Source organism: Pelodiscus sinensis, chromosome 1 (genome assembly GCF_052426305.1).
Source record: "Pelodiscus sinensis isolate ZL-2025 chromosome 1, ASM5242630v1, whole genome shotgun sequence".
Classification (NCBI taxonomy): domain Eukaryota; kingdom Metazoa; phylum Chordata; order Testudines; family Trionychidae; genus Pelodiscus; species Pelodiscus sinensis.
Genome location: NC_143052.1, coordinates 294,819,490 through 294,833,805, shown reverse-complemented (window position 1 = coordinate 294,833,805; position 14,316 = coordinate 294,819,490). Strand labels below are relative to the sequence as shown.

Below are 14,316 nucleotides of genomic sequence, written 5' to 3'. Positions count from 1 at the left end.
CTATGCTACACGGAAGATTGCCACAGTTTGATTTAGTGGGTATAGTATAAACCTGCTAGATCAAACTCAAAGGTTACCTCTGTCAGCACCCTCATGAGGAGTAAGAGAAGCTCCCATTGGTCTCCCACTGTTTGGACGGCATGGAAACACGATATAAGATACTTCGACTTCAGCTACATAATTTACATAGCTGGAGTTGCGTATCTTACTTCGGCCTTCCCATGTAGTGTAGACCAGGCCCGTGTATCATTTGAAAGGCCTGTATAACTTGCCAAATTGAAACCATAGTCAAAGAAGCCAGTTTTATGCTAAAGCTCTCTGAATGCTTCTGATTTTTGGGGGCGGGGGGGAAATAAGCGTTTATAGGACAAGGAACGCATGATAGAATAGGCTGATAAAGACTTGCTCGACTTATTTAATGCATTTTGTGTCACTGCAGTTCATATGTAATACTTTTTAGCCATGGACAAAGAGTTAAATTATTTCTGAAGAAAGGTGGTTTCTCATTTTGTCTGATTATAGGAAGCAGTTTGGTTCCTTTCCAATATTACAGCAGGAAACCAGCAACAAGTTCAAGCTGTAATAGATGCTGGACTAATCCCTATGATCATACACCAGCTGGCTAAGGTCAGTCAAGCTATCACTTACGCAAGTTTGTCATCTTTTTATAAATCTGACACAAGGAATATCTGAGTTTTAATAAGTTTTACAGATGTGTGTTTGCTAATTTTAATGAACTATCAATTTTTCCCTTTAGGGGGACTTTGGAACACAAAAGGAAGCTGCTTGGGCAATTAGCAACCTGACGATAAGTGGAAGAAAAGACCAGGTGTGTGTGACTGACTTTCATTCGTTGTTAAAATATAGTGCACTAGATAACTTACACGGCATTGTTCCTGTTCTTCAGGGCAGAGAGCTGGGAAGTACAGAGTCAGGGCAGGGGCGTGGGAATGTCGGGGGGGGGGGGAAGGGATAGCACACTAAGGGCAGGAGGCTGGAGGCGTGAGGGGGTGCAAGAGGGTTGGGGGGTTGAGGAGGGGCCCAGGGCTGGGGTTGGAGGATAAGAAGGGGATGGCTGCCCCCCCGTGGTCATTCATAAGTATAACTGTCCATGCTATATCAGCTCTTCCTTTCCATTTGATAGGAAACAATCACATTTCATGCACATCCCATTGTCCTGGCACAACCAAGCCCTGACCTTGTTTTAAGTTATAAGAGGATGCTGCATACTAAATTTGGTGGTCCTCTTATCATTTAGGAGGTGGTTTTAAACAAACCGACTCACAGATGGATGGATGGAGACACAACAGAAAAACTCATATATTGGATTGTGAGATTAATCACATAATTCTGAAATCATTTTCTCCGTATCTAGGTTGAATATCTTGTTCAACAGAATGTAATCCCACCATTCTGTAGCTTACTGTCAGTAAAAGACTCTCAGGTGGTCCAGGTAGTCTTGGATGGGCTGAAAAATATTCTGATAATGGCTGGTGATGAGGCTAGCACAATAGCTGAAATTATTGAAGAATGTTCAGGTAAGAATTTGTTAGGCTTTTTAGAACTTATTTGCTGGGGGATCACTTTGTCTTCCTTGTTCAGAGCCAATGTAGTACAGAAGGCAGGGTTTCTAAAATGTGGCCACCAGCTTGTTTTTTTGCTGCCATGACAGCCTCCCTGATTTGGGGGCAGGAGAGGCAAAGCAGCGTCCCCTCCCTGTAATGCCTAGCAGTTGCTCCTGGATGTGCCTCTTTGGTGTTTGCTGGCACTATGCCTTTTTGGATTGCATGGGATCAGCAAGCAGATGAAACTATCTGAAGGCTGGGGTGGAGGAGGCGAGAATCCATTGCCTTGTAGCCATTGAGGTTGTTTTCTATTTAGTGCAACTTATTTAGCGGGATTTTCACATTGGAGAACACTTGGTGGCAGGGTGGGATGAGGACACGGTTCCACAGATCAGTATATTTCAGTACACTTGAACTTCTTTAATCCAGCAACGGCGGGAAACAGGATATGCAGATTAAAGGTTTTTCCAGGTCATGGAGGGTGCTGTCGGGTCTGGGTGTGAGGGAAGTGGGCATAAAGTGTTTACCTGGTGCCCTTCTCCCAGGGGGTCAGGTGGCTCCACACCCCAAATGCTCCCATGTGTTACACACTGTCTTTCTCTCTGAGTGTTGTGGAAAAGCTTCGGAGGGAAGTGTGTCACTGCACTGCCATTCCCTCATCTACGGAGCAGGGGAGTGGCAGGGTGGAGATCTGTTTCATCTCCATATCACAGGTGTCCCCAGATTAGGGATACCCAGAGTATTGAGGTTGAAGTGTAGCAGCTTTTTGTATCTTTCTCAGAATTGTTTGAAAGAAAGCATTACTTCCACCCAACTTCTGCCACCCAACATGTCAATAAAACTCACGATTTTGCGCCATTCCTTTTTAGTGGGAATGAGTGTCAGCATTTTGACTGCCTTGCAGAATAAAGTAGGAAGAGAAGTTGGGCTTGAGGTAGCAAGTCCCTGTCAGTTGCACACCAACAATGTATATATGATGGCAAGTTAATTTTTAAAAAGCAAGTTAGAGATGTCTTAAAATAGCATCTTGGAAAGATTTTTTCCATGTTCATAAATTTCTTGCTCCAAACTAAAGTTATGCTTTTAAACTACTGTAGCTATGTAATTTTGTGTCTGCATTTCACTCTTGGTATGCTTCTCTAATGTGGAGCCACTTTCAGTATTCCAAGATGTACAGTGTCTGTATGGGACAAAAGATACAGCAGAAATGCACATTCTTTGTGTAACTGAGTGCTTTACCTAATTTATATAAAAGGTAACGGATTGTGGCAGCCCTAGAGGCTTTTAAGACCAGAGTCTAAGTCATCATTAAGACAGGTGGCCCATGAAAACTGATTGTGCTGAGATTAGATTTCACAAGCCAGATCTCTGCCTTAAAAATGAAGATGGCAACTGGGTCATGTTTGGAGACTAGGCTCCATCATGACTGTTCTTGTTGTCCAGTATATCTTGAGGAACTACTGTAGCTAAAGGCAGTATTTTCTTACGTCTGAAATGCTAACAAAAAAGCAGCTAGTAACAAAGTCATATTAATCTGTTGAACACTTTTATTCCTGCTGTCATTTGGCCAGGTTTAGAGAAAATTGAAGCCTTGCAACAGCACGAGAATGAGGACATCTATAAACTAGCATTTGAAATCATAGATCAGTATTTCTCTGGTGACGATGTAAGTACATTAAAGAATGGTCTGTGTATTTATGGATGTATAAAGTGTCTGGTGTGAATGCTTTTGTACTGCATATTTTAATTTAGTACTTAGGGTCAGTGTTACTTCAGTCAACCCCATTTATGGAGATGGGCTGTTCAGAAAAATATTCTACTACTTTTTTCTGTACTTCTTGTCTTAATTAAAAGTTTGACACTTTCTCAATCCTTCCTTCTCCTTCTGTGGGAACATTCCTGTCTGTGATTTCTTTGACCTGCCTCTGCTCTCTCTTTTTCATTCCATTGCATCAAGACACTATCTCAGACAGTTTGACTAAAATGGTTAGTTCATTTTTTGCCTAATCAGTAAAAGATAGCCTACACTGTTACACCTTATGAAGTTGACCAGTTTATGATTAGAAGAAAATATACTCGCAAATCAAGTTTTATGTAATTTATAGAAAAATAGGTTAATCTTAGATTACAGGCAGTCCCCGGGTTACATGGATCCGACTTACATCGGATCCCTACTTACAAACGGGGTGAGGCAACCCCGCACTAGCTGCTTCCCCCCAGCAGACCAGGGAGACGCGAAGCTAGCGCCCCCCCCCCAGCAGACCAGGGAGATGTGGAGCGGCTTTTCTCAGCAGACACATTAGCTTGAGAATAAAGGACTGAGGGAAGTGAGGTGTGGGAGAATAAAACTGAGCTCTGGAGAAATGTTTGGCTAGAGTTTCCCCTACAATATGTACCAGTTCCGACTTACATACAAATTCAACTTAAGAACAAACCTACAGTCCCTATCTTGTACGTAACCCGGGGACTGCCTGTATATTATTAACTGTACTTCCCTTCAGAGTTGTTAGATGCCAGCAGTTCTCCTTCAGTTTTCCACATCTCATAGACTCATAGACTTTAAGGTCAGAAGGGACCATTATGATCATCTAGTCTGACCCCCTGCACAGTGCAGGCCACAAAATCTCACCCACCCCTCCTAGAATAATCCTTTCACCTATATCTCAGATATTGAAGCCTTCAAATACTTTGAAGACCCCAAGATGCAGAGAATCCTCTAGCTGTGATCTGTACCCCATGCTACAGAGGAAGGCGAAAAACCTCCAGGGCCTCTGCCAATCTACCCTGGAGGAAAATTCCTTCCCGACCCCAAATATGGCGATCGGCTAAACCCTGAGCATGTGGGCAAGACTCATCAGCCAGACACCCAGACAGTTCTCTATAGTAACTTCTATCATCCCTCCATTGACCTATTTCCCACTGATAATGAATGGTCAATTAGTTACCAAGATCATGTTATCTCATCAAACCATCCCCTTCATAAACCCATCTAGTTTAATCTTGAAACCAGATAGATCTTTTGCCCCCACTACTTCCCTTGGAAGGCCGTTCCAGAACTTCACTCCTCTAATGGTTAGAAACCTTCGTCTAATCTCAAGTCTAAACTTCCTACTAGCCATCTTATATCCATTTGTTCTTGTGTCCACATTGGTATTAAACTTAAATAATTCCTCTCCCTCCCTGGTATTTATCCCTCTAATATATTTAAAAAGTGCAATCATGTCCCCCCTCAGCCTTCTTTTGGTTAAAGTAAACAAGCCAAGCTCCTTGAGTCTCCTTTCATAAGACAGGTTTTCCATTCCTCGGATCATCCTAGTGGCCCTTCTTTGTACCTGTTCCAGTTTGAATTCATCCTTCTTAAACATGGGAGACCAGAACTGCACACAGTATTCCAAATGGGGTTTCACCAATGCCTTGCATAATGGCACTAACACCTCCTTATCCCTACTGGAAATATCTCGCCTAATACATCCCAAGATCGTATTAGCCTTTTTCACGGCCATGTCACAATGGCGGCTCATAGTCATCCTATAATCAACGTGGGCTGCCCTGCACCTCACCTGTGCCCGGGTGCTGTTGGCTGGCTGTTGCCTTTCCAGCCCAGCAGTACTGCCTGCCCCTCTGCAGCTGGCTGGGAGGCTCATGTGGGACCACATGGTCAGCCAGGGACTGTGCCTGTGGTTGCAGGGAGGTGGCCATGTAAGGTTCTTCCAGGCAGGCAGGGGCACAGCTGCCTTCCCCTGCCACCACACCCACCTCACCACACAGGCTTTTGCTGCAGGTGCGGCAGCTGGTGGGACATGGGGGGGAAGGGAGGGGAGACACAGGCAAGTGGGTGTCAAATTCCCCACAGAAGTATCAGTCAAGGGAGCCCTGCCCAGGCTCCGTCCCCCAAAGCCCCTCCAGGGGGTGGGGAAAGAAGAAGATGGAGGTGTAAGCAGCGGAATAGTGGAGAAGCTTACATTGCAGCAGGGCCTGCTGCTGCTGCCTGTCTTGGTCTGTGTCTCTTCCGAGGGAAGGCTTCTTCCCAGCAGCCAGGCAGATAAGGAGGGATGGAGGAGCCCAAAGCAGCCGCAGAGAGCAGGAAAAGATCGGTGAGGGGTGCGGGCTGCAGACCTTAAATGGAAGAAGATGGGCTCATCCCCTGAGGATGCCACTGCATATAGAAAGTGGTGAGGGGGGAGACAGCAGAAGCTGCTGCTGCTGCTGCTCCAGCACTTTGATCAGGATGATTTTGGGAGCTGCTTTGCAGGGAGAAATGTGGTCAGGGCCTATCCTAAGGGAAGAGGGTGGGAGTTTAGCTAATGTTGCAGCAGGAGCCCCACATGGTTTAGAGAGGTCATCATGCCAAGGGCTATGGGCTGCAGCTTTTTTCCAGAGTGTCTCCAGGGGGAAGAGGGCGATTTTGGCAAACTTGTTTTAAACTCACTGAGAATGGAAATTTTCCTGCTTGTTTTGTTTTCTTTCTAGCTTGAATAAGGGTTTTTTCCAAACTAAAGAAAGTTTGATGCCAGGATTAAATCACATCTGCAGAAGGAATGCAAGATTACAGGGGTGGTCAATAAGCAGATTGCAGGACAAATACAGTACATTGGCACTTAGGGTCAGCCTTAATAATAAGGATGTGTGGGTGAAAATTCTGATTTAACAGCTCTTTATTTTCTTTGTGACTGGGAAAGGGTTGTTTTAGTATTCTTTCTTCCATATCTCTCTCTCTCTCTCATACTCACACTCACACACTGCTTTTTTGTTTAAAAAACCAAAGGTGCTGGTACTAGGGTTGCCAGATGGTTTTGTCAGGGGGGAAAAAACACCTGGGAGGTTGGGGCCAAAATGCGGTCACAGCCCCTTTTAATTGCCGTGTGTCCCGAGCGGGTTTCTGTCCGGCGTGGCATGCATGCTCTCAGGGCCGGCTGGGGACTGTGCCGGAGGAAAGCAGCGAGAGCTCCCAAAAAAAGGTGACGATATATTGGTGAGTGCAACGGTGGCAAACAAGCGCACATGATCTCACTCTGCTCATAGATGGAAAATCTCAGAACACTGGTCAGCACTCCAAAATCCTAAAGCCTTGTCCACACTATACAGTTTTGTCAATGAAAGTCAGCTTTTGTCAGTAAGAGTGATGGTGTGTATATGCTGCAATGCTCATTCCGATGAGACAACTCACTGATATGCCAATATAATTAAAACCACCTCAATGAGAGGTGCAGGGCTTATGTTGGTGATGCAAAATTTGTGTAGATGTTGGGAGCAAGGGTGAATGGATCCTGCTCTCAACAGGGAGCCCCAGCTGGCTTCTCTTTTCCTGGCAAGGTAGCCAGGCTCCCAGCAGGGAGCTGCCAGTGAAGCTCAGAGACCAGGCTCTCTGCTCCCTAGGTCAGTGGAAGTACTCCTGGTGAGGATAAAAACTGCCAACCCAAGGAGGTTAGTGTGAACATTAGTCACTGCAGTAATTAATGCAGTGGCTCTTAAATCAACCTAATCTAAGTCAGTTAATCTTTGTTGTGTAGTCATAGCCCAAGTTTCAGAATACTGGATCTCAGTGTGTGTACAGTGTATGTATCCTGGGCCTTACTTTTTTGAATGGCTCAGTAACTCATGAGACAGGGCATATGGCTCCAGCAATCTGATTTGCAGAGCCAGTATATTCAAAACAAATATCAGCAAGTAACCTTTCCTGAGCATTCTGAATGCTGCTGCCAGTGGATTTTGTGCTGGAAATCAGATGTACATATGGTAATGCTGTTCACTAGAAACAAAATGTTACCTCTATGCTGAACTTCCAAAACTGAAAGGGGAAACTGAGTCAATTGATGGCTTGTGTGCTACACCAGTAAGACAGCTTAATTTGTTTCTTTTATAAAATTATATAGTATATTCAACTGGGAATTTGGAAGTTCATCAAATAAAATCAGTCTGAAATAGCTTAACTTAGATTCTTCAAAATCCAAGAGGAAATGCCTAGTACTCACAAAAAAGAGACAAGAATTCCTATCAGCTAAAGATAAAAATCCGTTTAATTCAATATGTAACCCTGAGAAAAGCACAAAACTAGTTTTTTAGATTTCACTAGTAGTGATTAGCTGATACACTTGAAATTTCATTCTTAATGTTGCAGTTAAAAGTGTTTGCTGTAATTAAGTGGTAATGCAGTCAATAAGGATTTGGTGCATCTGTTTCCTTAATGGCATTAGAACAAAGCATGATTTTACTTTCTTAAAAAAGTTATTGAATTGGCTAAGATTATTAGTATTTCACTTTTTAATAACAAAATATTTCAGTGGGCCAGTATTATGAAATATTTATGCATCCCTGTATATGTAATGGCTTGTATAAGGTATTGGGTTTTTGTAGATTACTTTTTATTTTATCTTTATAGATTGATGAAGATCCCAGCCTCATTCCTGAAGCCACTCAAGGCGGTACTTACAACTTTGACCCAACAGCCAATCTTCAAACAAAAGAATTTAATTTTTAATTTCAATACCGTGCAGCTTCTCTGTCCCACACCAATAAGAAGCACCACCAAATGGCTACCAAGTGAAAAAAAAAAAGGCTCCAAGACACACATGCCTCCTCGTTTTGATGCTTCTAAAGCAAGCCATGTATCAGTCACTTTGCAGTTGCCAAAAGTCACTATCACGTGGACTGTAAATGCATATGCATGATCTCTTAAAACTGTTTTAGAATTCTTTTAACAGTCCCAATTACCTTCTTTTTTTGCCTTTTTCCCTGGTGCCACATGCTGACAACCGCAATCTGCAGTTTTGTTAAGAAAATTTCATAGTGGTAGCACATCTGCTTTCCACGGAAAGTAACTTCTTTGGAAAATGGTGCGCTGTGGATCAAGACACTTTGGTATGATGCATACATTTTGGAAGACTTTACAGGGGCACAGTTTGGTCTGAGCCTCCATCGTCCTCCACAAACATATTTTCATATACTTTATGTGGAAGAATAGATTAAAAAATGCAAGCCAAATGAATTTCATTGGTGAAACTGAAATAAAAGTAACTTACACTTGGCAATTGATTAAACAGTTACGTTTAAAAAACAAACTACTTCATCTATCAGTAATTGATGTGTGTTCATTAACTGCCTCAGAAACCAGGGTTGGAGAATGAACTGTAGATTTGGACTGGTAAAGCTTTTGCCGTTATACCTAATTTTTGAGAACAGCGAGTCCTATTTGACCACTCACTTCAGCCTGTGTGTTCCTGCTGTTTTGAAGTAATCAGATGCTGTGCATGGTAATTTACCTGAGCTACAACCTGTTATGGACTTGAACTTCTGTTTAAGCTGAAAGCAAGAGTCCCTGACTAGGAAAAAAAATCTCCAAAACCACGCATTGGTTAAAAAGAATCTTGCTTTCAACTTCCAGTAGTCAGTATATTTCGTTTTAAATTGATAATTGGATAAGGTTGATTTATATTGGGTTTAAACTGTGGAGCTTTCATGTTTACTGTAATTTAGTCTTAAACTATTTTTTACTTAGTAACCAGTGCTTATGATGATGTGGTTGGCAACAAACCAGCAGCTATTTAGAAGCGTCATAAAAGCTTCATTCTTGGAGTATTGGAAGAGTAATTCAGAAATGAATCTAAAACCATTTTCATATAATTTAAAAAAAATACGAACTAGTTGATGTGTGAGGCTGTTTAGAAGCTGCATTTTTTCAGCATAAGCCTGATATGCAGCACACATTAAATAACTTTATATAAGCTGGTAATATGTGAGGTTATTGCTTTTGGAAAATCGTCTGGCCCAGTTATTTTCAAAGGGATTTGCTTTTGGTGGGGTGAAGATGAATAATTTTAAACTGTAAGCTATCACACAAGCTGGTTTTGTTGCCATTGTTTACTGGGTGTAATTTCCCAATGCATTGATGTGAAGGGATAGAAAAATCTAAACTAATTTAGTTATTGGATGTGGGTTGTATTTACTGTGATGAAGATAAGGACAGATGCCATCAGAGCTTTGTGGATCAGCTGTTTTTTTTTCCACGGATGAACAACACATAGCAGGTGTGCATTCATTAAATATATATCTGCCAAGGTGGAGCCACTTTAAAGAGCGAGTTGTCTTGTATCTTAAATAGATACAAGCGTATGTTTAAAATGCAAGATTTTTACTTGCTAGATAATCTGTTTTAATATAGTGGTTTGGCCTCTGATTATTTATAGGTTTTATAAATTTTAGAATCAATTTCTCTTTAAGGTGGCTCAGATTTTTCAACTCTTGTGCACATAAAATTGAGTTGAAGTTCATTGTGCCTTTTTTCTTTTCCCAAAAGTTGAGTTGAAGCTTCATATGGTAACTGCATCTTAGTCACATACTATAGTCTAAAATCTTTTAACTGCGTGGTGTTCGCAAAAACTAAACAATATAAAATCAAAGTTAGGTAAGGTCACAAAGTTTTGTGAAATTGATGATGATGTGAGCAAATCTTCCCCCTCTTAACACTCTATTTGCCATATAGACTGACAGTTACCCATTTCAGCCTACACTCGCTATTTTCCTAAAGATGACATAAAAATTGAGATTACATTCATGATTTTCCATGACTGTGAAGATCTAATTTTTTTCTTGCACTCTGTGCATCATGTTAAAAGTAAACATTGGAGAACTGAGAAAAGCAGTACAAAGCATTTACTCATTTCTTTCTGTTGTGACCTTATCAGCTTTTGACTGGGATTGCACCATTTCATAGTTAATAAAGGAAACAAAGTATATTGCTGCACTTTTAAGTTTTCAGAAGTGTTTAAAAATTGCATTGTTTTTATTATTTTTTTAAACTATCAGTTAAAATAGACTAAAACATTCTTTCAAAAGAGGCATCTAAATGTGTTCCTAATTTTGTATATGGGCTTAGGTTTTGTAACCAATAAAAAGCTGCTATCAAATACTATAAAACATGCAAAAACTTATTTTGGAAATTATCACACTGTCTTTTCAAATTGATTTAAAGGTTTTTCTGTCTTTGATCAAAATTTAACTAGTAGGACTACCCATCATAGTTTGAAATATGTTACTTAAGCAAACTAAGCTAATGCAATGATCTTTGAAACTTGTGGAAGAAGGTTGACACTCATATTAAGTGGTATGAAGGCAAAAGTGGTGCTTTTCAAAGACTGCCAATTTCTAGCAGTTTTGTAGTTAGAGGAAGATCATTTCAGTAAAGCTAAAGGTCAATTTACTCTGTCAGTTGTCTGAGTCAAATGGCATGTGTGTGTATATATAAACACTAAATTAGGGCATAAATGAAAAGGTAATTCAAATTGGGAAGCAAGCAGACTTTTTCATAAAACCTTTTTTGTAACCCTAGCCTGCTGAAACTTCCAGAAGACTTGTTTTCCAGGTTGCAGATATTTATGTTCTACCTGTTCATTCATCATTGTCTTTTAAAGATTTAATAGCACAAAATGTTTAGGTGCTATCTTGTCTTATTCTTTGCATTTTAGGCTCGTCTGAAAATGTCATCCTTCGGGCTTTTATAGTCACTTAGTTCAAACAAAAGCTAAGTCCCATTTTCAAAAGTGATTTAGGCAGTGGAGACCCATCCTGCTCACTTTGATTGTTGACAATGTGATTTAGGCTATTGAGCTCTTTAGGTACGTTTTAAAATTTTACTCTTAAATTTTTAACGTGCAGCTGGTCCCACTTATGAAAGTTTGTGAACTACTAGGTTAGGATTTGTTGTGCAGTGTTTTTTTAAAGAAAATTGCTTGTATCTTTTACAAAGCATCTTACAGGAATGTCTTCCTTGTCTTTTTCAAGGTGACATAGCTTTTCAGTTTTGCTTTTTTGGATCTGTTAAGCAATGGATGTGTGAGGAGATGCATTGATAGATGTGTTTTTTCCCCTAATTTAATTCAAAGGAGTTTAAATGGTTCCAGCCCCAAATTTGACCACCTTATTCTAATCTAATGTAGAATATTTAAAATAGATACTAAATCCTTTAAAAAGCTTTGTACCTAACTACCTTTGTTCAGTTGAGTTCCTCTGTTAGTGTTGCAGTAGAAGTGAACCTTTTTTCTGAGATACTGATTATACTTATGCTCATAAACAGGAAAAAAATGATGTATTAAACTGGAAACAGAACTATTTGCAAGATGAAAGTGTAAGATTAATAGCATGTGGGTATATTATCCACATTTCTAAAACAGTATGAAACCACTAGAGGTTGTATTTTAACATTCTTTGCTTTTGAGAGACAGTTGGCAAATAGAGATAATCAGATATACAGAATATTTTGGATTGTCTTGTCTTTGTAAATCTAGAAAATTTATAATTGCTTTGGTTTTACTTTTTGATTAAGCTTTACCATAAACTGTTTGGTGATATACTTAAATACAGTAGTTGAAGTAAATATATGCTACATACCAGAAACTTTATGAGAAGAATGTTAATTTTGTAATGTCAAGCAATGAGAATTTAGTTTGGGCGTGCAAACGTTAATTCTTCTCCCTTGTTCATTATGATATAGTCTTTAACTACATGGTCACATACTGTATTTTTCCAGAATATGCCACATTTTAGCGATTTTTCTCTTTATTCTCCACATTCAGTGTGTGGCCCTGTACTTTGTATATTGCATACTATATAAACCCTACACTGATTACATTAATTTCCTTATGGGTGGTTCTCTCAGCCATAGTATCTGCTTCACAAACATTAACTTAATCTCACTGGGCTGTTGTGAAGATTAAGTGGTGACGTTATCTCCATTTTATAGCTGGGGAACTAAGGCATGGAGAAAGGCTAGATTTCTTTAGCCTTTAGACTTCTTTTTAAATCACTAATTTTGAAACACCTAGGGCTGGATTTTTCAGAGTGCTTAGCATTTATATAGCACTTTATGTATTCAAAGCACTTATATATTCAGCTTCAGTTGCAGCTGTGAGCACTCAGTAATTTAACAAATCTGGGCTCAGGTGTGTCCAGGTTGGGCACCCAGAAAATGGGGAATACACAATGACCATCAGTTTGGTTTCAGTGACTTAACCAGCATCACAGAGAAACACTGGCAAAAACAGGGATATAATGCAGTATCCAGGTCAACATTCAGTTACCTTAATCATAAGACTATCCTTTTTCTTCCAGCAATCCCTTGTCTCATTAACTACACACTTCTGACATCTGCACCAAATGAAGCAGTAGCCTACAGACAAGAGCTTCCTGCGCCACCCTGAGTCACTACCAGAGCATCTCTGGTCTGTCTCTCTTCCATCCATCCTTGATTCCTGCAATTCTCTGTTCTCAGTCTTCCCCCAATAAATGTCATCCCTCCATGTTCCAATATAGTAGCTTCTCACCGCCTTGATGTCAGCAAAAACAAAGTCAACAAAAATGTGTGTCCGCTATTGGTTCCAGTGCCACTCTGGCTGACAGGTCACTAAGTAATGGCAGGGAAAGTCCTATTCAGTTTTAGCAATCTCAATCGGAAGTGTAAGACTGGCCTGGAAGAACTTTAGTGAAAGAGCATGCTCAATGTATCTGGAATCTGAGAATTTATCTACCAAACCTTCACATGACTCCTCTTTACCGAACACAGGCAAACAGATTTTTTGGAGGCTGATAGCTTGACCAAATAGTGGCAGTTTTTTATGGGCACAGAAAAAGGCACATCCGTGTCACCAGTCACCTCCTGCCAAACTTTGTGCTTTGGAACAGGCACTTGCAGGCCTGCTGGAGCTCCTAAATGTAATGGCTGTAAGAATTAGTTTTTACTTGGGCAAAATCATGTTTTTCTATTAAGCTTTTTAAGCCAAAACTTAATTTCCCCTACAGTTACATGAGAATCTGAGCTTTCATTTTTGGTTCTTATAATTTCAAATAGAAACTGGAAAACATTAAAAGGCTCAAACTACAAGACAGACAAACCCCCTCAATTTATTATTTTAAAAAATTCATTTAATTAAATCTCCTAGAAGGAATGGATTGGAGTTGGAATTTGATACACGATTTTTGTAGGTTTTGGGGTTGGAAGTTTTTTGTAGATTTGATCCTATCCGAGCTAAAAAAGTGTTCTCTCCATTTCTGCATTCTGATAGGCTTTACCTGGACTTTTTGAGTGGGAAGTAGCATGCACTGAAAATTTTGGCACTAAGGATTCTTGGAATCTTCTGCTTTTCTGAACTGGTCAAAAGAACAATTTGCTAATGTGACTAAATGGTTTCATAACTCTGAGTATAGAAACCAATATGGTGATGGACAGGGCAAAAAGTCTCAACATTTCTGACGGCTTCAAGGTCTCTGATCTGAAGGCTTGTCTACACATAGAGTTGTTTCTGATAAATTCCGTATGTAGAAACTTATAATGGAATAAGATTGTCCATACATGGAGTTAATCAAGAACAACTCCTGGGCTACGTCTACACTGGCCCCTCTTCCGGAAGGGGCATGTAAATTTCAGCAGTCGTCGTAGGGAAATCCGCGGGGGATTTAAATATCCCCCGCGGCATTTAAATAAAAATGTCCGCCGCTTTTTTCCGGCTTTTAAAAAAGCCGGAAAAGAGCGTCTAGACTGGCCCCGATCCTCCGGAAAAAGTGCCCTTTTCCGGAGGGTCTTATTCCTACTTTGAAGTAAGAATAAGAGCCTCCGGAAAAGGGCACTTTTTCCGGAGGATCGGGGCCAGTCTAGACGCTCTTTTCCGGCTTTTTTAAAAGCCGGAAAAAAGCGGCGGACATTTTTATTTAAATGCCGCGGGGGATATTTAAATCCCCCGCGGATTTCCCTACGACGACTGCT

The 14,316-nt window shown here is 40.5% G+C and overlaps 1 protein-coding gene across 2 annotated transcripts in view; it reads left to right on the top strand.

The window, feature by feature from the left end:
- KPNA3 (karyopherin subunit alpha 3) overlaps window positions 1-13,924 on the top strand; it is an 81,558-nt gene extending 67,634 nt beyond the window's left edge. The window contains exons 12-16 of one of the 2 annotated variants that reach the window (XM_075919076.2): window positions 523-627; window positions 758-829; window positions 1,376-1,538; window positions 3,137-3,231; window positions 7,945-13,924. In XM_075919076.2, the coding sequence (XP_075775191.2) occupies window positions 523-627; window positions 758-829; window positions 1,376-1,538; window positions 3,137-3,231; window positions 7,945-8,043 (534 nt within the window). In that variant the 3' untranslated portion in view covers window positions 8,044-13,924. The remainder of the gene's footprint in view (window positions 1-522; window positions 628-757; window positions 830-1,375; window positions 1,539-3,136; window positions 3,232-7,944) is intronic. The other variant, XM_075919077.2, reaches the window with a different exon arrangement.
- Window positions 13,925-14,316: the final 392 nt, after the last annotated feature.